The 24,675-nt window shown below is 38.1% G+C and overlaps 1 protein-coding gene across 6 annotated transcripts in view; it reads left to right on the forward strand.

The window, feature by feature from the left end:
• The window catches only part of NAALADL2 (N-acetylated alpha-linked acidic dipeptidase like 2), a 1,274,580-nt gene that overhangs the window by 1,179,035 nt on the left and 70,870 nt on the right, over positions 1-24,675 (forward strand). For all 6 annotated transcript variants that reach the window (XM_086394834.1, XM_086394828.1, XM_086394822.1 and 3 more), the window contains one exon: positions 24,223-24,421. In XM_086394834.1, the coding sequence (XP_086250960.1) occupies positions 24,223-24,421 (199 nt within the window). The remainder of the gene's footprint in view (positions 1-24,222; positions 24,422-24,675) is intronic.

A 24,675-nucleotide genomic window follows, 5' to 3' on the forward strand; every position in this document is an offset into this window, starting at 1 on the left:
GTATTAGGATAAAACCCTGTATCCATGACAGGATAGCACTACAATCCATTAGGCTTTAAGTGTTGCTTCACTGGCAACACTTACAAAGTCACTTTTTTTTAAAGATACTTTTAATTATAGCTTGTAATAGAGCATAAAGTGCCCTGCCCTCATGTTGATTAATTGTATTAAAGCCTTTACTTTTTCAGTTTCTTGGTTTAGTCAAAGCATAATTAAACTCACATGTTTTATTAAATATAAAATTCCAACTTTCTGCCTCAGGAAGAGAGTGATAAAAAATAACCACACATTAATTTAATTCATTCAAGAAAGCTTGCGCTCACTCTTCCAGAGCCACCAATAACCAGATCATGTAGTTACAAACAGAATATAGTGGCCACATCTGTGAGCCATAAAAAGAGCCTCTGGATCAATTTCTGTACTAGGCAGAAAGACACTGTTGGGAGAACCCATTCAATGCAATATATGAAAAGTCTTGCTAGATTTCCATCTGCCGTGGCTACCTGGATTTTTTGGATAATATTTGAATGCAAGATAATCTTTAGAGGACAGGAGGAGAAGGGAACGACAGAGGATGAGATGGTTGGATGGCATCACTGACTCAATGGACATGAGTTTGGGTAAACTCCAGGAGTTGGTGACGGACAGGGAGGCCTGGCATGCTGTGGTTCATGGGATCTCAAAGAATCAGACATGACTGAGCGACTGAACTGAACTGAACTGAATCTTTAGAACGTGTTGCCTCTGTTTTTTAAAAGTGGCCCACCTGATTCTTCTAAACATGCCACTTTGGCATCTTTGCAAAATGAATTTCTACTGTGTTCAGTTTAGAAATAATTATCCACTGTCTTCTGGCATATTGCATTTTGAAAATAATATCCTTTTATTTATGCATTGTAGAATCAATGTTAGATTATTTGAGTATCAGCAGTGCAGTAGCTCTCACACTTCTTTCTCTACCTGCATTTTTGTTTGTTTAACTTCTTTAAATAACCAGCTGAGATGATTCATTGTGATTCATACTAAAGAAGGCAGCATGAAGAATAGAAAATGCAGGATAATAAAGGACTGTTGTTTCCCCTGGCTGAAATCATATTGGACATTTCTTTTCTTCTCTTTAGTGATGCCACAAGATATTTTTAAGACAACATTAAGTAGCACGCATTCCCGTCCCCCCCCGCCGCCAAATAATCTTCTATTCTGCTTTTAACTGCTGTGTTATGCAGAACATAAATCATACTTTTTCTTAGCACTATAAATCAGTGAAATCTAAGCTATGATTGTGCAATTGTTAGCACCTTTAAAATTGTGATAAGCTCAATCTGTAGAAGAAGAGATACTGTGAAATACTATTAAAGTAAAAGGCTATGTTAGTTTGATATAAAAATATAGTTTTAGAGTATGACCAGTACATTTCATTCTTAATTCAAAATGAAATTGAGTGAGTTTTTAAAAAGTACAGCCAGAAAGCAGAACCAAAAAATAGAAATAAACTAAAAGTTTTTGAAGTATGAAACTCGAGAGGCCACAATAGTAGGCAGTAAAATCGTTATTTAAAATGAGACAGTTATAAATTTGTTCAGGTGACTGCAGAACAGACATAATACACATGGGTTTCTGCCAAGCAGAAACTCATCAAGGTATGAAGTGCTGCAGGATAAGAGGTTGTTTGTGCTGGTCTCAGACTCTGGCAGGTTGGAACATCTGTAGGCTCAAGGGGTGTAGTCAGCCCTGTAGTTACTGTTCATACCCAGATGCCTTAGAGGCCTTGTGGGTAGGACGTGTATTAAATAACTTTAAGTGTCTGACCTATTGTTGGAAGGTATTTTAGGGTCCTATACCAAGGGTACTCAAGAACACATTTTCTGGGAAGCACCTTGGCACTTTAGGGGTCACTCCCCAAAACCCAGGTAATGTGCTAAGAGCCTTATGTTCTTTGTGACATTTAACCTTACTCTAACCTCGTGGGCTGAGCTGAGTATTATGACCAATTTAGAGATTAAGAAATTGCCTAGGAAGGGTTTTGAGTCTTACTTGGGTGTATACATTTATGTGGTAGATTTAGGACTGGAATATAGGGCCATCAGATTCCAAGGCCTCTGCCCTCCCACTACCCTACGCTGCCTTCTTGGGAGAACAGCACAGGGTGATTGTTGGCTAGAAGGCAGGGGACTCTGAGGAGTAGGGATCTGCTTCCTCTAGTATATTTTAGTTTCTCCTGAAGTGACTTGTCTAGAGCTCAGTATCCATCTCTATATCCACTGACTGGTAATTCCTCCTTCCTTCTCTCTTTCCTCTTCCTCTTCACTTAATATTAATACTGATTATAATATCCAGCCCTGTCCTTTCTACAGAAACCTGGAAAAATGGAAGGGTGTAAGTTAGACATGGGTTCATCCTCTAGAAGGATGAGGACTGGGGGAAATGAGGGAAGACTAATCAATATTGTTATTTCTAGATGGAACACCCTACCTCAACTGCTTTAATATAGGTAGTTTCCAGACTTTTAAGAGTTCCATTAGAGGTCAGTTTCTGTGTAATTTCATGATCACTCAAGTTTCACTTCTTCCCTGGGATCTAATTAGAATATTGCTATACCCGATGACGTATTCCTTCATCTTTAAGAGCATTTATTTCACTTCATATTTATTTATTCCCTGTTTTTGGATTATTTCTAACTAGATTAGAAATTTATTACAATGAGATATTTAATTTTTTGTGTCTTACAGAACCAGTACTTATAAAACAGTACACAAAATAGGACTCAATAAGTAGTTGGTGAAAATATATTTGTATTTTACATAGAAATGGAGGAAAATATGCAAACTGTTTTCATTTGAAATTTAGAAGTACATTTCAATTGCCTGTTGAATGTCAAGATAATTTTAATAGGTAGTCTCAATAATTTTATATTATATTAAGGTTTGTACTCAATATTTATCACAAATTATGTTCTGCCATGCTGTAAAAACTTATAATGGTTGGCTTTTCACCAAGAGCGAAGATATAAAAGGGTCAATTTTAAAGGTTGATTGTATTATACAGAGTGAAGTAAGTCAAGAAGAGAAACACCAATACACTATATTAATGTATATATGTGGAATTTAGAAAGATGGTTAATGATGACCCTATATGCAAGACAGCAAAAGAGACACAAATATAAAGAACAGACTTTTGGACTCTGTGGGAGAAGGTGAGGGTGGGATGATTTGATGAATAGCATTGAAACATGTATATTGCCATATGTAAAACAGATGACCAGTGCAAGTTCCATGCATGAAGCAGGGAACTCAAAGCCAGTGCTCTGGGACAACCCAGAGTGGGGAGGGAGGTGGGTGGGGGCTTCAGGATGGGGGGACACATATACATCCATGGCTGATTCATGTCAATGTGGGCAAAAGCCACCACAATATTGTAGAGTAACTAGCCTCCAATTAAATTAATTAAAAAATAATAGTCAAGAAGTAGAAAGAAAAAAAAATAAAGGTTGGTTGTCTAGTTCTGTATTTTTTAATAGAAATATAGATGATTTACAATGTTGTATTAATTACTACTATACAGCAGTGACCCAGTTATACATACACACACACACACATACACATGCACACATACACACATGCACGCGCACACACACACACACATATAGTTGTTTTCCTATCATTTTCCATTATGGTTTATCAGTATATTCAATAATGTTCCCTATACTATGCAGTAGGGCATGGTTGTTTATCCATTCTATGTATATTAGGTTGCATATGTTAATCTCAAACTCCCAATCCATCACTCTTCTACCCCCCACCCCCCTGGCAAACACTAGTCTATTCTCTATGTTTGTGATTCTGATTCTGTTTCATAATTATTTTCAATTGTGTCATATTTTAGATTTCACGTATAAGTGATATCATATGATACATGAGTTTCTCTTTCTGACTGGGTCCATCCATGTTGCTGTGAATGGCACCATTTTGTTCTCTTTATGGCTAAGTGGTATTCCATTCTACGCATATAAAGCATTTTCAGTATCCATTCATCTGTCTGCAGACATTTACGTTGTTTCCACGTTTGGCTATTGTGAGTAATGCTGCTATGAAGATAGGAGTGCATATATCTTTCCAAATTTTATTTTTGTCTAGGTATATGCTCAGGAGTGGGACTGCTGTATCATATTGCAACTCTATTTTTTAGTTATCTGAGAAACCTTCAAACCACTTTCCACAGTGGCTGCCCAATTTATGTTTACACACACAGCGTGGCATGGTTCCCTTTTCTCCACACCCTCTCTAGCACTCGTTATTTGTATAATTTTTAATCATGGCCATTCTGACAAGTGTGAGGTGATACTTCATTGTAGTTTTGATTTGCATTTCTTTTATAACTGATGATATTGAGCTTTTATCATCTACCTTTTGACCATTTGTGTTTCTTTGGTTGTTGCTGTTGTTGTTCAGTTGCTCAAATAGTTGTGCCAACTATTTGCAACTGCATGGACTGCATCATGCCAGGCTCTTCTGTCCTTCACTATCACGCAGAATTTGCTCAAACTCATGTCCATTGAGTCAATGATGCCATCCAACCATCTCATTCTCCAATGCCCCCCTCTCCTCGTACCCTCAATCTTTCCCAGCATCAGGGTCTTCTCCAATGAGTAGGTTCTTTGTATCAGTTTTGGAGCTTCAGCTTCAGCATCAGCCCTTCCAATTAATATTCAGAGTTAATTTCCTTTAGGATTGACTGGTTTGATCTCCTTGCTATCCAAGGGACTCTCAAGACTCTTCTCCAGCACCACACACAGTTTCAAAGCATCAACTCTTTGACCCTCAGTATCTTTATGGTCCTACTATCACATTGGTACATGACTACCGGAAAAACCTTAGCTTTGACTAGATGGAACTTTGTCTAAAAGTGATGTCTCTGCATTTTAAATGATGTCTAGGTTTGTCATAGCTTTTCTTCTAAGGACTAAGCATCTATTAAATTTTTGGCTGCAGTCACCATCTGTAGTGATTTTCAGTTCATTTCAGTCGCTTAGTCATGTCCGACTTTTTGCAACCCAATGGACTTCAGCATGCCAGTCTTCCCTGTCCATCATCAACTTCCAGACCTTGCCCAAACTCATGTCCATTGAGTTGGTGATGCCATCCAACCATCTCATCCTCTGTCATCCCCTTCTCCTCCTGTCTTCAGCCTTTCCCAGCATCAGGGTCTTTTCAAATGAGTCAGTTCTTCACATCAGGTGGCCAAAGTATTGGAGCTTCAGCTTCAGTGTCAGTCCTTCCAATGAATATCCAGGACTGATTTCCTTTAGGATGGACTGGTTGGATCTCTGAAGTCTAAGGGACTCTCAAGAGTTTTCTCCAACACCACAGTTCAAAAGCACCAATTCTTTGGTACTCAACTTTCTTTATGGTCCAACTCTCACACCCAAACATGAGTACTTGAAAAACCGTAGATTAGACTAGATGGACATTTATTGGCAAAGTAACGTTTCTGCTTTTTAACATGCTGTCTAGGTTTGTAATAGCTTTTTTTCAAAGGAGCAAATGTCTTTTAATTTCATGGCAGCAGTCATGATCTGCAGTGATTTAGGAGACTATGAAAATAAAGTCTCTCACTGTTTCCATTGTCTCCCCGTCTATTGACCATGAAGTGATGGGACCAAATGCCATGATCTTAGTCTTTTCAGTGTTGAGTTTTAAGCCAGCTTTTTCACTCTTCTCTTTCACTTTCATCAAGAAGATCTTTAGCTCCTATTTCCTTACTGACATACCAGTGATATCATCTGCATATCTGAAATTATTGATATTTCTCCCTGCAATCTTGATTCTAGCTTGGGCTTCATCCAGTCCAGCATTTTGTATGATGTACTCTGCATAAAAGTTAAATAGGCGAGGTGACAATATACAGTCTTTATGAACTCCTTTCCCAATTTTGAACCAGTCTATTGGCCGAGAGGAGCTAGCCCATGGCCAAGGTAAGGAGCAGTGGCTGCACTTTGCTGGAACAGCCGTGAAGAGATACCCCACGTCCAAGGTAAGAGAAACCCAAGTAAGAAGGTAGGCACTGAGAGAGGGCAACAGAAGGCAGACAGACTGAAACCACAATCACAGACAACTAGCCAATCTGATCACATGGACAACAGCCTTGTCTAACTCAGTGAAACTAAGCCATGCTGTGTGGGGCCACCCAAGATGGACGGGTCACGGTGGAGAGGTCTGACAGAATGTGGTCCACTGGAGAAGGGAATGGTGAACCACTTCACTATTCTTGCCTTGAGAACCCCATGAACAGTATGAAAAGGCAAAAAGATGGGACACTGAAAGATGAACTTCCCAGGTCAGTAGGTGCCCAATATGCTACTAGAGATCAGTGGAGAAATAACTCCAGAAAGAATGAAGGGATGGAGCCAAAGCAAAAACAACACCCAGTTGTGGATGTGACTGGTGATAGAAGCAAGGTTCGATGCTGTAAAGAGCAATATTACATAGCAACCTGGAATGTTAGGTCTATGAATCAAGGCAAATTGGAAGTGGTCAAACGGGATGGCAAGAGTGAACGTCAATATTCTAGGAATTAGTGCTCTAGGATGGACTGGAATGGGTGAATTTAACTCAGATGACCATTACATCTACTACTGTGGGCAGGAATCCCTTAGAAGAAATGGAGTAACCATCATAGTCAAAAAAAGAGTCCAAAATGCAGTACTTGGATGCAATCTCAAAAATGACAGAATGATCTCTCTTCGTTTCCAAGACAAACCATTCAGTATCACAGTAATCCAAGTCTATGCCCCGACTAGTAATGCTGAAGAAGCCGAAGTTGAATGGTTCTAGGAAGACCTACAAGACCTTCTAGAACTAACACCCCAAAAAGATGTCCTTTTTGTTATAGTGGATTGAAATGCAAAAGTAGGAAGTCAAGAAATACCTGGAGTAACAGGCAACTTTGGCCTTGGAGTACAGAATGAAGCAGGGCAAAGGCTAATAGAGTTTTGCCAAGAGAACGCACTGGTCATAGCAAACACCCTCTTCCAACAACACAAGAGAAGACTCTACACATGGACAACACTAGATGGTGAACACTGAAATCAGATTGATTACATTCTTTGCAGCCAAAGATGGAGAGCTCTATACAGTTGGCAAAAACAAGACCAGGAGCTGACTGTGGCTCAGATCATGAACCCTTATTGCCAAATTCAGACTTAAATTGAAGAAAGTGGGGAAAACCACTAGACCATTCAGGTATGACCTAAATCAAATTCCTTATGACTCTACAGTGAAGGGAGAAATAGATTTAAGGGACTAGATCTGATAGACAGAGTGCCTGATGAACTATGGATGGAGGTTCGTGACATTGTACAGAGACAGGAATCAAAACCATTCCCAAGAAAAAGAAATGCAAAAAGGCAAAACGGCTGTCTGAGGAGGCTTTACAAATAGCTGTGAAAGAAGAGAAGCAAAATGTAAAGGAAAAAAGGGAAGATGTACCCATTTGAATTCAGAGCTCCAAAGAATAAAAGGAGAGATAAGAAAGCCTTCCTCAGTGATCAGTACAAAGAAATGGAGGAAAACAACAGAATGGGAAAGACTAGAGATCTCTTCAAGAAAATTAGAGATACCAATGGAACATTTCATGCAAAAATGGCCTGGATAAAGGACAGAAATGGTATGGACCTAACAGAAGCAGAAGATATTAAGAAGAGGTGGCAAGAATACATAGAAGAACTGTACAGAAAAAATCTTCACACCTTAGATAACCATGATGGTATGATCACTCACACTCACCTAAAGCCAGACATCCTGGAATGTGAAATCAAATTGGCCTTAGGAAGCATCACTATGAACAAAGCTAGTGGAGGTGATGGAATTCCAGTTGAGGTATTTCAGATCCTAAAAGATGATCTGTTAAAGTGCTGTACTCAATATGTCAGCAAATTTGGAAAATTCAGCAATGGCCACAGGACTGGAAAAGGTCAGTTTCCATTCCAATCCCAAAGAAAGGCAATGCCACAGAATGCTCAAAATTCTCCAAGCCAGTCTTCAGTATTAAGTGAACCGTGAACTTCCAGATGTTCAAGCCAGTTTTAGAAAAGGCAGAGGAACCAGAGATCAAATTGCCAACATCTAGTGGATCATCAAAAAAGCAAGAGAGTTACAGAAAAACATCTATTTCTGCCTTATTGATTATGCCAAAGCCTTTGACTGTGTAGATCAAAATAAACTGAGGAAAATTCTGAAAGAGATGGGAATACCAGACCACCAGACCTGCCTCTTGAGAAACTTGTATGCAGGTCAGGAAGCAACAGTTAGCACTGGACATCGAACAACAAACTGGTTCCAAATAGGAAAAGGAGTACATCAAGGCTGTATATTGTCACCCAGTTTATTCAACTTATATAGAGTACATCTTGAAAAACGCTGGGCTGGAGGAAGCACAAGTTGGCATCAAGATTGCTGGGAGAAATATCAATAACCTCAGATATGCAGATGACACCACCCTTATGGCAGAAAGTGAAGAGGAACTAAAAAGCCTCTTGATGAAAGTGAAAGAGGAGAGTGAAAACATTGGCTTAAAGCTCAACATTCAGAAAACTACGATCATGGCATCCAGTCCCATCACTTCATGGCAAATAGGTGGGGAAACAGTGGAAACAGTGGCAGTCTTTATTTTCGGGGCTCCAAAAATCACTGCAGATGGTGACTGCAGCCATGAAATTAAAAGACACTTGCTCCTTGAAAGGAAAGTTATGACCAACCTAGATAGCATATTAAAAAGCAGAGACATTACATTGTCAACAAAGGTCTAGCTAGTCAATGCTATGGCTTTTCTAGTAGTCATGTATGAATGTGAGAGTTGGACTATAAAGAAAACTGAACACCAAAGAATTGATGCTTTTGAACTGTGGTGTTGGAGAAGACTCTTGAGAGTCCCTTGGACTGCAAAGATATCCAAGCAGTCTGTTCTAAAGGAGATAAGGCCTGGGTGTTCATTGATAGGACTGATGTTGAAGCTGAAACTCTATACTTTGGCCACCTGATGTGAAGTGCTGACTCACTTGAAAAGACCCTGATGCTCGGAAAGATTGCGGGAAGGAAGAGAAGGGGACAACAGAGGATGAGATGGTTAGATGGCATCACCGACTCAGTGGACCTGAGTTTGGGTAGACTCCGGGAGTTGGTGATGGACAGGGAGACCTGGTGTGCTGTGGTTCATGGGGTCGCAGAGTCGGACATGACTGAGCGATGAACTGAACTGATTGTTTCATGTCCATTTCTAACTGTTGCTTCTTGACCTGCCTACATATTTTTGAGGAGGCAGGTAAGGTGGCCTAGTTTTCCCATCTCTTTAAGTATTTTCCACAGTTTGTTGTGATCCACACAATCAAAGTCTTTAATATTGTCAGTGAAGCAGAAGCAGATATTTTTCTGGAATTCCCTTATTTTTCCATGATCCAATGGATGCAGGCAATTTAATCTCTGGTTTTTCTGTCTTTTCTAAATCCAGATTGAACATCTGAAAGTTCTCAGTTCATGTACTGTTAAAGCCTAGGTTGGAGAATTTTGAGCATTACTTTACTAGCATGTGAGATGAGGGCAATTGTGTGGTAGTTTGAACATTTTTTGACATTGCCTTTCTTTGTGATTGGAATGAAAACTGACTTTTTCCCATCCTGTGACCACTGCTGAGTTTTCCAAATTTGCTGGCATATTGAGTGAAGCGCTTTCACAGCATCATCTTTTAGGATTTGAAATAGCTCAACGGGAATTCCATCACCTCTATTAGCTTTGTCCGTAGTAGTGCTTCCTAAGGCCCACTTGATTCTGCATTCCAGGATGTCTGGCTCTAGGTGAGTGATCATACCATCATGGTTATCTGGATATTTAAGATCTTTTTTTGTATAGTTCTTCTGTGTATTTTTGCCACCTCTTCTTAATGTCTTCTGTTTCTGTAGGTCCATGGCATTCTTGTTCTTTATTGTGCCCATCTTTGCATGAAAATTGCCCTTGGTATCTCTAATTTTCTTGAAGAGATCTCTAGTCTTTCCCATTCTATTGTTTTTGCCTGTTTCTTTCATCAGTCACTTAGGAAGGCTTTCTTATCTCTCCTTGCTATGCTTTGGAATTCTGCTTTCAAATAGGTATATATTTCCTTTTCTCCTCTGCCTTTCACTTCTATTCTTTTCTCAGATATTTGTAAAGCTTTCTCAGACAACCATTTTGCCTTTTTGCATTTCTTCTTCTTGGGGATGGTTTTGATCACCCACTGCCGCACAGTGTTAAGAACCTCCATCCATAGTTCTTCAGGCACTCTAGCTATCAGATCTAATGCCTTGAACCTATTTCTCACTTCCACTGATACACTTAGGGGATTTGATTTAGGTCATACCTGGATGGTCTAGTGGTTTTCCCTACTTTCTTCAGTTTAAGTCTAAATTTTGCAATCATGTGTTCATGATCTGATCCATAGTCAGATTCTGGTCTTGTTTTTCTGACTGTACAGAGCTTCTCCATCTTTGGCTGCAAAGAATATAGTCAATCTGATTTCGGTATTGACCATCTGGTGATGTCCATGTGTAGAGTCTTTTCTTGTGTTATTGAAAGAGTGTGTTTGCTATGACCAGTGCACCCTCTTGGCAAAACTCTGTTACCCTGCCCTGCTTCATTTTCATACTCCAAGGCCAAACTTGCCTGCTATTCCAGGTAGTATTTGACTTCCTACTTTTGCATTCCATCCCCTATAATGAAAAGGACATGTTTTTTTTTTTTTTTTTGGTGTTAGTTCTAGAAGGTCTTGTGGGTCTTCATAGAACCAATCAACTTCAGCTTATTTGGCATTAGTGGTTGGGGCATAGAATTGGATTACTGTAATATTGAATGGTTTTCTTTGGAAATGAACAGAGATCATTCTGTCGTTTTTGAGAGTGCACCCAAGTACTGCATTTCAGACTCATTTGTTCACAATGAGGGCTATTCCATTAATTTTTTAAGGGGTCTGTGCCCACAGTAGTAAATATATTGTCATCTGAATTAAATTTGCCCATTCTGGTCCATCTTAGTTTACTTATTCCCAAAATGTTGATGTAAAATCTTGCCATCTCTTGTTTGACCACTTCCAATTTACCTTGATTCATGGACCTAAAATTCCAGGTTCCTATGCAATACTGTTTATAGCATTGGAGTTTATTTCCATTACCAATCACATCCACAACTGGGTATTGTTTTTGTTTTGGCTCAGCCTCTTCATTCTTTCTGGAGCTATTTCTCACTCTTCTCCAGTAACATACTGGGCACCTACTGACCTGGGGAGTTCATCTTTCAGTGTCACATCTTTTTGCCTTTTCATACTCTTCATGGGGTTCTCAAGGCAAGAATACTGAAGTGTTTGCCATTCCCTTCTCCAGTGGACTACATTTTGTCAGAACTCTCCACCATTGTACGTCATGAGAAATGCTGGGCTGGAAGAAGCACAAGTTGGAATTAAGATTGCCGGGAGAAATATCAATAACCTCAGATATGCAGATGACACCACCCTTATGGCAGAAAGTGAAGAGGAACTAAAAAGCCTCTTGATGAAAGTGAAAGTGGAGAGTGAAAAAGTTGGCTTAAAGCTCAACATTCAGAAAATGAAGATCATGGCATCTGGTCCCATCACTTTATGGGAAATAGATGGGGAAACAGTGGAAACAGTGTCAGACTTTATTTTTCTGGGCTCCAAAATCACTGCAGATGGTAACTGCAGCCATGAAATTAAAAGACGCTTACACTTTGGTAGGAAAGTTATGACCAACCTAGATAGCATATTCAAAAGCAGACATTACTTTGCCACAAAGGTCTGTCTAGTCAAAGCTATGGTTTTTCCTGTGGTCATCTATGGATGTGAGAGTTGGATTGTAAAGAAGGCTGAACGCCGAAGAATTGATGCTTTTGAACTGTGGTGTTGGAGAAGACTCTTGAAGAGTCCCTTGGACTGCAAGGAGATCCAACCAGTCCATTCTGAAGGAGATCAGCCCTGGGATTTCTTTGGAAGGAATGATGCTAAAGCTGAAACTCCAGTACTTTGGCCACCTCATGCAAAGAGTTGACTCATTGGAAAAGACTCTAATGCTGGGAGGGATTGGGGGCAGGAGGAGAAGGGGACGATAGAGGATGAGATGGCTGGATGGCATCACTGCCTCGATGGACGTGAGTCTGGGTGAACTATGGGAGTTGATGATGGACAGGGAGGCCTGGTGTGTTGCAATTCATGGGGTCACAAAGAGTCAGACAAGACTGAGCGACTGAACTGAACTGAACTCCACCATTACCCATCCATCTTGGTTGACCCCAAACCACATGGCTCATAGTTTCACTGAATCATACAAGGCTGTGATCCAAGGGATCAATTTGGTTAGTTTTCTGTAATTGTTTATCTGGGTCCTGCTCTGATGGGTGGAGACATACTCAGCAAATCTTAATCCAATTTTATGTTGATTGGCGGGGCTGTTTTCCCTTCCTGTAGTTAGATCTGAGGCCAAACTATGGTAGAGATAATGGTTACCTCCTTCAAAAAGACTTATGCCAGGACTGTTGCATTCAGTGCCCTTTATCGCACATCAGGCCACTGTCAACCCACCCCTCAGCTGGAGAATCCTGGACACCCACAAGCAAGTCTGGCTCAGTCTTTTGTGGGATCACTGTACCTTTCTCCTGGGTCCTGGTAGGCACAAGGTTTTGTCTGTGCCCTCCAAGAGTATATTTCCCCAGTCTGATGTAAGATCTGTAATCATATCCCACTGGCCTTTGAAGTCAAATTTCCTGTGGGTTCTCAATCCCTTTGCTGGATCCCCAGCTTGGGAAATCTGATGTGGGCTCTAGAACTTTTGCAATAATGGGAGAACAGTGGTTTTGGAGCCCAGAAAATAGTCTGTCTCTGCTTCCATATTTTTCCCCTTCTATTTGTCATGAAGTGATGGGACCAGATTCCATGATCTTAGTTTTTTAATGTTGAGTTTTAAGCCAGCGTTTTCACCTTCCTCTTTCACTTTCATCAAGAAGCTTTTTAGTTCTTCTTCGCTTTCTGCCATAACAGTGGTGTAATCTGTATATTTGAGGTTATTGATATTTCTCCCGGCAATCTTGATTCCAGCTTGTGCTTCATCCAATCTGGCGTTTCACATGAAGTACTCTGCATATAATTTAAATAAACAAGGTGACAATATACAGCCTTGACATACTCCTTTCCCAATTTTGAAACAGTCCATTGTTCCATGTCTGATTCTAACTGTTGCTTCATGAGCTGCATACAGATTTCTCAGGGGGCAGGTTAGGTGGTCTAGTATTTACATCTCTTGAAGAATTTTCCACAGTTTGTTGTGATCCACATGGTCAAAGGCTTTAGCGTAGTTAATGAATCAGATGTTTTTCTGCACTTCCCTTGCTTTTTTTATGATCTAATGTGAAGTGAATGTTGCTCAATTGTGTCCGACTCTGCGATCCCATGGACTATACATTCTATGGAATTCTCCATGGGACTTTCCCTTTTCCAGGGGATCTTCCCAACCCAAGATTGCAGGCAGATTTTTTTTTTTTTTTCATTTTTTGACTATTGAGGTTTTTTTTATTTTAATTTTATTTTATTTTTAAATTTTACAATATTGTATTGGTTCTGCCATATATCGAAATGAATCCGCCACAGGCATACATGTGTTCTCCATCCTGAACCCTTATCCCTCCTCCATCCCCATACTATCTCTCTGGGTCATCCCAGTGCACCAGCCCCAAGCATCCAGTATCGTGCATCGAATCTGGACTGGCGACTTGTTTCATATATGATATTATACATATTTCAATGCCATTCTCCCAAATCATCCCACCCTCTCCCTCTCCCACAGAGTCCAAAAGACTGTTCTATACATGCCGGCAGATTCTTTACTAGGTGAGCCACCAGGGAAGCCCTGTGATCTAATGGATGTTGGCAATTTGATCTCTGGTTTCTCTGCTTTTCCTAAATCCAGGTTGAACATCTGGAAGTTCTCGGTTCACTTGTTACTGAAAACTAACTGGAAGCATTTTGAGCATTAACTTGCCAATATGTGGAACAAGAGCAATTGTGTGGTAGTTTGATCATTCTTTGGCATTGCCCTTTGGGATTGGAATGAAAACTGACCTTTTTCAGTCCTGTGGCCAGTGCCGAGAAATGTCTGTTTATGTCTTCTGCCCATTTTCAGTTGAGTTGTTTTGTTGTTGAGTTGTATGAACTGCTTGTATACTTGTAAATTAAACCCTTTTCAGTCTCATCATTTGCAAATATAGTCTGTAGGATGGGCTTCCCTGGCAGCTCAGTGGTAAAGAATCTGCCTACTAATGCAGGAGTTATGGGTTCAATCCCTGGGTTGGGAAAATCTGCTGAAGAAGGAAATGGCAACTCACCTCAGTGTTCTTGCCTGGATAATCCCATGGACAGAGGAATCTGGCAGACTACAGTCCATGGAGTCAAAAAGAGTCAGACAACTAAACAATAATAACTGTCTCTAGAATGTCTTTTCATTTTGTTTATGGTTTTCCTGCTGTAAAAAAGCTTGTAATTTTGATAAAGTCCCATTTTTTTATTTTTATTGCTTTGGGGACTGACCTAAAAAAAAAAAAAAATTGGTGAGATTTAGGTAAGATTTACGTCAGACAATGTTTTGCCTATGTTCTCTTTCTAGGAGTCTTATGTTCAAGTCCTTAAGTCATTTTGAGTTTGTTTTTGTGTATGGTGAGAGTGTGTGTTTTAACTGTATTGATTTACATGTGGCTATCCAACTTTCCCAACACTACTTGCTGAAGAGATAGTCTTTTCTCTGTTGTATACTCTTATCCTCATTTGTCAAAGATTAATTGACGATTGGGTTGTAGGTTTATTTCTGGGCTCTCTATTCTGTTTCATTGATCCATATGTCTGTTCTTGCACCACTATTTTGATTATGGTAGCTTTGTAGTATTGTCTGAAGTCTGGGAGGGTTATGCCTTGTTTTTTTTTTTTTTCCCCCCAGCATTGTGTTGGCAATTCTGGTTTTTTATGTTTACGTATAAATTTTAGGATTGTTTGTTCTAGCTCTGTGAAAACTGTCATGGGTAATTTGAAAGGGATCATGTTAAACCTGAAGGGCTTCCCTTGTGGCTCAGATGGTAAAAAATCTGCCTACAATAAAGGAGACCTGAGTTTGATCCCTGGACCTGAGTAAGATCCCCTGAAGAAGGGAATGGCAACCCACTCCAGTATTCTTGCCTGGAGAGTTCCATGGACAGAGGAGCCCATGGACTGTAGTCAACAGAGGTGTAAAGAGTTGGACAGACACACCCACATATTAAGTCCATAGATTGCTTTGGGTAGTATGGTCATTTTAACAATATTGCAATATTATTTCTTCTAATTATGGGATATATTTCCATTTCTTTGAGTCATCTTGAATTTCCTTTGTAAATGTTTTATAGTTCTCTGCATAGAAGTCTTTCTCCTCCTTGGTGAGGTTTATTAACTTTATTTTTTTGAAATTTCCTTTTTTACATTTTCTTTCTGATATTTCATTGTTACTGTAAAGAAATGAATTGATTTCTGTATGTTAAGCTTGTATCCTGCTACCTTGTTGAATTTGTTGATCAGTTTTACTAGTTTTTGCATGGAGTTTTTAGGGTTTTCTATATATAATATTATATCATCTACTTATAGTGATGATTTCCCCTCTTCCTTTCCAATTTGGACATATTTATTTATTCATTTTTCTGACTGTTGTGGCTGTCTTTCAATACTACATTGATAGAAGAAGTGAGATTGGGCCTTCTTGTCTCATTCCAGATTTTAGTGAGAATCTGGAATTTATACCATTTAGTATTATATTGGCTGTGGGTTTGTCATAAGTAGCTTTTACTATCTTGAGATGCATTCCCTCCATATCCACTTTGTTAAGAGTTTTTGTCATGAATGGATATTGACTTTTTTCAAAGGCTTTTTCAGCATCTATTGAGGTGCTCATGTGATTTTTGTTTATGTAGTGTATCATACTGATTTATTTGTGGATGTTTAATCCTCCTATGAATGTGGAATGTATCTTATTTTGTTTTTGTATATGATATCTTTAATGTGTTGTTGGATTCAGTTTGCTAATATTTTGCTGAGAATTTTTGCATCTATATTTATCAAAGATATTGGCCTTTTTTTTTTTTTTGGTGGTGTCTTTGGTTTTGGTATCCTTGGGAGTGCTCCTTCCTCTTCAATATTTTGGAAGAGTTTGAGAAGGATTAGTATAAGTTCTTCTTTGAATGTTTGGCAGAATTTGCCTGTAAAGTCATCTGGTCCTGGACTTTTATTTATAGGGAGTTCTTTTTTTTTTTTTTTTAATTGAAGAATATTTGCTTTACAGAATTGTCTTGGTTTCTGCTGAACATCAATATGAATCAGCCATAGATATACATATGTCCCCTCCCTCTTGAACCTCCCTCTCTATCCAACCCCTCTAGGTTGTTACAGAATTCCTGTTTGAGTTCCCTGAGTCATACAGCAAATTACCAGTGGGAGTTTTTAAATTACAGATTGTATTTGACTTTTAATGATCAGTCTGTTCAAATTTTGTATTCTTGATTCAATTTTGGTAAGCTGTGTATTTCTAGAAACTTGCCCATTGCTTCTAGCTTGTCACATTTTTTTATATATATAATTGTTCATAACATTTCCTTATGGATTTTTTTTTTTTTTGTATTTCTGCAGTATCTGTTGTTATGTCTCCTTCATATCTTATTTTGTTTATCTGAATTCTGTCTCTTAACTTCTTGGTAAGCCTGGCCAGAGACTTGTCAATCTTGTTTATCCTTATAGATAACCAGCTCTTGGTTTTATTGATTTTTTTTCTATTTTTAATCTTAATTTATTTCCTCTCTTATCTTTATTATTTCCTTCATTCTACAACTTGTGTTTTTGCTTATTCTTTTTCAAATTATTTTAAGTGGTAGGTTTGTTCATTTGAGACTTTTCCTATTTTTTTATGGAAGGCCTGTATCAATATAAGCTTCCTTCTAAGAACAGTTTTTACTGCACACCATAGATTTTGTATGGCTGTGTTTTCATTGTCATATGTCTCAAAGTGTTTTAAATTTTCTCTTTGATTTCATCATTGACTTGTTAGTTTTTTAGCATGATGTTTTTAGTCTTCATGTAATTGTTTGTTTCTCATTTCTTTTCCTGTGGTTGATTTCTGTTTTCATACCATTGTGATCAGAAAAGATGCTTGAGATAATTTCTATACTCTTAAATTTGTTGATGATTGTTTTGTACATTAATAAGCAGTCAATCCTAGAGAATCTTCCACGTGCACTTGAAAATAATATGTATTCTGCGTTTTTGGATGTAATGTCCTGAAAATAGAATTAGGTCTAACTGTTCTATTGTATTACTTAGGATCTGTTGCCTCACTGAATCTCTGTCTCTAAGGTCTGTCCATTGAGGTAAGTGAGGTGCTATGATCTCCTACTATTTACTGTGTTGCTTTCAGTTTCTCCCTTTATGTTTATCGGTATTGTTTCATATATTTGGGTGCTCTTATATTAGGTTTATATTAATCAGCATAAAATCCTCTTCTTGTATTGATGCTTTTATCATTATATAGTGTCCTTCTTTATCTTTCCTTATGGGCTTTGTTTCAAAGTCTATTTTGTCTGATATGAGTACTGAAACCCCTGATCTCACGTCATTTCTGTTTGAAACATCTTTTTCCATTCCATCACTTTTAATCTATGTGTGTCCTTTGCCCTAAAGTGGATCTCTTGTAGGCAGCATATTGTAGACTCTTGCTTTTTCTTTCTTTCTTTCTTTCTTTTTAATCTAATATGCCAGTCTGTGTGTTTTGATTGGAGCATTTAGTACATTGACATTTAAGGTAATTATTGATAGGTATGTATTTATTGCCGTTTTGAGCTTTGTTTTTCCACTGACTTTACATTTCTTCTCTGTCCTGTTTTTCCTTTGTGGTTTAAGGATTTTCTTTTGTATTATACGTATGTTCTTTTTGGCTTCAGTGAATTTATTGTATATTTTTGATTTGTGGTTACCCTGTTTTTCCAGTATGTTAAACCCTTCCTATATCTACTTGCCCTAGACTGTTAGTCATATAGTCTCAAACACATTCTGGGGGGAAATACCCTGCATTTTCTTACTCTCCTCCCCCATATTTTATGATTTTGATGTCCTCTTTTATGTCTTTATGTTTGTCCTTCTGCTGTTCATTGTGATTATCATTACTTTCACGGAAAATTTGATTTTTTTAAATCTTTGTACTGACTTAAGTGATTTATTTTCCAATTGTAGTTTTCTCTCCCCTGTAGATTCTTACTTATTTTAAATTTAGAGAAAAACCTTTCAGTATTTCCTTTAGAATAGTTTTGCTTGTCTGAGAAATTCTTTATTTCTCCTCCTATTCTAAACAATAATCTTGCTAGTAGAGTATCCTAGTTGCAGATTATTCCCTTTCAGGGTTTTGAGTGTATCTTTCCCATTCCATTCTGGCCTGCAACATTTCTGAGGAGAAGTCACCTGATAGTCTTATGGGGGTTCCCTTGTAATAAACTATTTTGTTTTTCTCTTGTTGCCTTTAGAATACTCTCTTTAACTTTTCCAAACTTTAATTATAATATGTCTTGTTGTAGGTCTGTTTGGGACTTTCTATGCTTCCTCAATATTTGTTTCCTTCTTTAGGTTTAGGAAGTATTCAGTCATAATTTATTTAAATACATTTTTTATCTCTTTTTCTCTTTTCCTTCTGGAATCTCTATTAAGCATAGGTTAGCATGCTTTATATTATCTCATAGATCTTTCATATTGCTTTAATTTTCTTTTTATTAATTTGGCTTTCTATCTTCTGTCCTTATTGGGTGATTTCCATTATTCTATCTTTCAGGTCAATTGTTCGTTCTTTTGCATTATTCATTCTGCTATCCATTGCCTTCAGCTCGGCTTCTGTCTCTCCAAATGAATTTTCTAATTTTTCTTGGTTCCTATTTATAGTTTCTAGTTCCTTATTTTTTTTTTTTACAATAATCTGAATTTCTCTTGATAGACTTTCTTAACTCCTTCAGTATTCTCATTGTCTCCTTTTAGAAACCAGTGTATTAGGCTGAACAGGTCTGTTTCATCATTTGTTCTCTCAGGGGATCTCTCTTAGTCTTTTAACTGGAGTGGTGCTTTTGCTTCTTCATTTTCCTTACATTTCTCCTACTCTGTGAGTTTAGGAGAAATAATTATCTACTATGGTTTTGGAGGGGTATTTATGTGTGGGACTGTTCCTGTGTAGCTTATTTGGGTTTAGTATATTTGATGCAAGGGCTGTGTTTAGTACAGTTGCCTGTCTTCTCTCTCCTCAGCATGTGCTGGTCGTTATCCCCTTGGTAGGAGTTAAGCAGATGCAGTGACTAGTGCCCACTCCTGGGGTTCTCAGTGGTGGCAGTTCAGGCACACCCCTGAGCATGCAGTGGGAATGGGTATAGCTTGTGACCACTCCTGGAGTCTAGGAAGGAGACAGTGGTGGCCTGTGACCACTCTTGGCATCCACCTCTGGAGCCAATGAAGGCAGTGTCCTGCCCTCTCTTGGCATGGAGGGAAAGGCTACAATCTGTACCTCATTCTTTCCATGCCCTCCAAACGATGGTGACTGGCCTATAAGGTGGTCCAGGTTTCCTCTTAGTATAACCACCAGCCACAGTTTCATAGGATTCCCACTCCCTCCATCTGTCTCAGCACAGTCAACCTCAGTCCTTTCCCCAGGTCTGATCCCTGAAACCCAAGTTCCAGCATCCATCCCCCTCCAGCACTGGCAGACACGCATGTCAGGCTGGGGAGTGCAGGGCAGCGGCACCATCTGTGCAGTTTTCCGTCTGCTGTGGCTGCCACAAATAGGCTGCCATGCTCTCCTCTGAGGCTCAGAAGCTCCCCTTCTGTCCCAGTGAATCTTCCTGATGGTGAGGGGGCTTCTCTAGGTACAGGAACCTTTCCTGTTTCACAGCTGTCTCGCAGGGGCACAGCTTCTGACCCAGCTCCTTTTTTTTTTTTTTTTTTTTTTTTAATGTTTTCTTATACCCAGTTACATGGAGATTTTCTTGGTCTTTTCATAGTCTGAGGTCTTCTTCCAGTGTTCAGTAGATATTCTGTGAGGATCGTTCTACATATAGATGTATTTTTGATATATTTCTGGGAGAAGGTGAGCTTCATGTCCTACTACTCTGCCATCTTGATCACTCTCTAATTCTTTTACCCTGTAAATTACCCCTTTCCTTGTTCTTCAGAGGTTTGAGATGCCAGCCCATGGAAAGTAAAACTAGCTCCAGATTCATAAGCACTGCAAAATAAAATTGGGAATCCTTATGAAAGTATATATGGGGAGAAGTGTGAGACAGTAGCAGGGAGGGGAGGCATGAGTTGGGGGAAGTGATAAGAAATAATGTCTATGAGAATAAAATCATTAGCAAAGCTGTTTAAGTATTTTGTGCTTGCCTTGAGCAAATGAGTTGGTACTAATTTGTATTTAGTTTGTGTGCTCTGATAATACCAATAATAACTTGTGTTTATATAGTGACTTAAATACTTAGAAAGTAAAATGACCATTCATTTCCCCAAGGAAGCTGGAGAACATCAATATTAAGTAATCTGTTCATGTCCACATTGATGGTAATTAAATAAACCAGGCTCTTATATTTTCTTTATACTAAGTCCTGGTCTTCAGATGCCATGTATTATGTGAAACTTCAGGAGAATTGTATCTATCCTTATAGAAATCTCTAGCTCCCAGTTCATTTTGTTTGGTCAAATGGATTATTAAACCTTAACTGTTAAGAACCTCAATTAGTTCTCTGGCATTCACTGTGCCTTAAAAGAAGTATTTTTTTTTTCTTTTTAATAGTTCTAGTTTGGAGGGGGGGGGTTGTTATCAGTAGAATTTTAATTCTGTTTAGTTTAATTTAACCTATATTTACCCTAAAATAGCTTTTTAATTTTGTTCCCTTTTTTATGCAACTAGTATTGATATTTAGTAAGAAAGTAAAAGAAATAGCACTTGTTTATGTTCATCATGCACTGTCTTTCTGAATGATTTTGTAGACATAATTTAATACTGTATCTCAAATAAGACATTGTCTTATAATTCAATATAAACTCAACAAGATTTTAATAAATTTTAATAAATAATTTAAATAAATTTTTAATAAATGATATTTTTTATAAATGCCATATATCAGGTATTGTGCTAGGGTACAGAGATACAAAGAGAGAAAACATATTTGCTGTTTGTGTGGGGTTCTTTTCAGTCAAGGAAAAGAGAGATAATGAAGGTAAAGCTAAAATATTACAGATGCTATGATCACAGTATATAATTCATACATTCATTCATTATGGTTTGTCAGGCACAGTTTTAAGTGCTGGGAAATGACACCTAATGACAGTGAATGAAACAAATAAAAATCTCTTCCCTCACAGAGCTGGCATTCTAGTATTCATCCTAAGGATCACAAGGGAAAATCATTTGGGATCATAGAAATGGCTATTAGGAATCTTTGGAACATCAGTTATATATCAAAATGATTGAGTGAACCTCTGGGAGTAAAGCTACTTTTCAATCTTTAACCTCGTATCCTTGAAGTAATGCACAAGGTATGCTGCAGTGGCAGGTTTCTACTCTCAGGGTCCTTTCTGAAACCAACCAGTTCCTAAAGCTGTCAATTTTCTCCACCTGCACCATCATGAAAGATAAATTCATTTAAGGCCAAATAAGGTAGAATGGTACAATTTGTCTCACTTGATTCAGTGGTAATGTCTTCAATTCTGTGGTGTATGTTAGATCAGAAGAGATTTTTCTTTCTTAAATGGAAGACTCTTAAGGATGTCGAACTAGTTTTCTCTGTTGTTCAGTCTTTCAATTCTAATATAATCCAAATGTGCCTTTATCCTTCTTTTTCTTTCCTTGTGCAAAAAGATATCACCTATAGGTTTTCCATGTTAATATTATGATAATTTAATAATTTAAGAGAAACCGTATCTTCATAAATTGTCATTATTAATATTGTTTCTTAAGAGGCTGGATATCCTCAATGAGCAAAAATATCTCTGCTTGCATCCTCAAGTTTTGTTTGAAATCAAACAAGATTACTAATAAATGTGGAACACACGTTGAAAATATCAAATGCCAAAACCCTGTGAACTCCTATAATTGATTTTATTCATATTGTTAATTTTAGTGAACAGAGAGCTACAAAGAAAGCTCTTTCTTTGTAGCCTTCATTAAAACCATTATTTCTTTACATAGTTGTCATTTTTTATTATATTTTTTACTAGATGTTTTTCTAAAAATATTGAGTCTATTTAGTAAACAATTACTGAGTGTCAGAACTCTGCTGGGCTATAATGAAATTGACATATAAAATAATTCACATCAAATAAAGGTGAGAGGAAATAAAGATCACTATGTTAAAGGTTGGTATAAATAATTCTGTGACAGACATATTTTATACTGCAGTTATGATTCTAATCTACTTTTCATTTTCTTAGCACATAACCTCTCTACAGTGCTTCTTAAACATTAAGATATAAGGAATAGTCTGAGTAACATGCTAAAATTTTGATTCCTGGGCCCTAGAGAAATCCAGAAGGTCTAGGAATCTGCATTTTCACAAAACCCAGGTGCTTTGGAAGCTGGTGATCCTTACCCTTAGACTTCACTTGGAGAAAGAGTCCCTTTGCAGCCTTTCCTTTTGCAGAGGCTTTCCTAGGCGAAGGTTTCATGAGGTCTCTTTTCAGTCTTCCACCTACTTATCTCAATGCCATGCTCTCAGGATTGTCAGTTGAGATTTACCAGGTTCATTTCAGTATGTTGACTTGAAGTAATCCTCTGTAGTGCAGTGTTGACCTTGTTGGACTCAGCTGTAGCTAGGCTGAAAATGGGTGAGGCAATAGTCAGGGGTGTCAAAAACTGCCTCTAATGGTGGGGCTATCTGGAAGATGATGGAAGGCCCCCCATGTCATGAAAAAAGAAAGCTTTTTAAACAAGTTTAAGCACCAGCTAGGAACTGCTTACCTGTAGGGGAGTACTTTACAAGTATTAATTATTTAACTCTCATTTAAAAAAATCTATAAAGCAAGTACTACTATATGTTCATTTCACATAAGGACATTGAGGCAAAATAACCCAGCATCACAAAGCTATTATACTATGTGGTAGAGCAAGGATTTGAACTCAAGTGGTCTGATTCTAGGATTTGGCAGCGTAATTACTATATGATGCAGCCCTTCCCTTAGTCAAAGGAACATTCTTTGATCCTTTTGCTACCACCATTCATATCAGAATGACTTCCAGTAAGTTATACAAACAGATGGAAAAACAAACAAACAAAAATCATCTCAAAAGGAAAACAATATAAACATTACATAGGATAGTTTTTAGTGTATTTTCAGATCAAAGGTGTATTTCAGCTTCAAATTACAGGAATACTCTAGTAAAGCCAAAAGACCCCAGTAGACACACAACATAGGGTAACATATTCTCAGAAGAGAAGATAATTCCTTTTACAGTTTTTTTTTCCTTGAAACACAGGATATTCCATTAAGAGCATGAATTTTTGAGTCAGAAAGATCAGTCTTCTAATTCTTACCTATCACTTACTTGCTTGATGATCTATTGCAGTTTGCTTACCTTAACTCTCAGCTTCTATGAAAAAACATGCCAATACAATGTTTGGTGAATATTAAATGAGATAATTGTGTGAAGTGTCCTGTGTCAAATGGCTTGACAGTGTCAAGAATGTTGCATTATTTCAACTATCAGTTTCTATTTACTGGTGATATTATTATTAGCAGTGGGTTTCTTTGGTGGCTCAGATGGTAAAGAATCTGCTTACAATGCAGGAGACCTGGGTTTGATCCCTAAGTTGGGAAAATCCCCTGGAGAAGGAAATGGCAACCCACTCCATTTCTCTTGCCTGGAGAATCCTATGGACAGAGGAGCCTGGTGGGCTACAGTTCATGGGTTCCCAAAGAGGCAGACATGACTGAGTGACTAACACACAGTAGTAATAAATTTGACACTCTTAGTAGAATGTATTCGAATATTTTTGGTGGAAAGATTTTAAAAGTTGAATTGATGGTAAATCTTCCTTTTGACATCATGATTATAAAATGTTTATATTGTGCCTTTGAGATGCTCTGATCTATGATTGACCTACTTATCTTTACCAGGTGATCAAACCACCACCCCTCAACTGCTAGCCCTGGCCTCACGCCTGCGGGAGAGTGCTGAACTCTTTCAGTCAGATGAGATGCGTCCTGCTAATGACCCCAAGGAAAGAGATCCCACGCGTGTGCGGATGCTGAATGACCTTCTCCAGGACATGGAGAAGAGCTTCCTAGTGCAGCATGCACCCCCAGGGTTTTACAGGTAGGAAGTGTGCTCAAATTTGGTATTTTCATGCCTCTCAATGAAATATTTGTGTTTAACTTTCAGAATTTGATATGTACCTTCTGTGAACATATGACTTTTTTTTTTAATGTGAAATAGTTATTTTATCTACAATTTGAGGCTCATTCTCCTACCCTCAAAGCAAAGTTCAACTGCATACATGGTGAATAAAGAAAACTTTAGTTTTCTTTATATCTGTAGATATTGATTTTTTTTATAGATATGGATATTGT

Source organism: Bos grunniens, chromosome 1, assembly GCF_055505025.1.
Source record: "Bos grunniens cultivar Pamir isolate PY7600 chromosome 1, Bosgru_T2T1.0, whole genome shotgun sequence".
Lineage (NCBI taxonomy): Eukaryota > Metazoa > Chordata > Mammalia > Artiodactyla > Bovidae > Bos > Bos grunniens.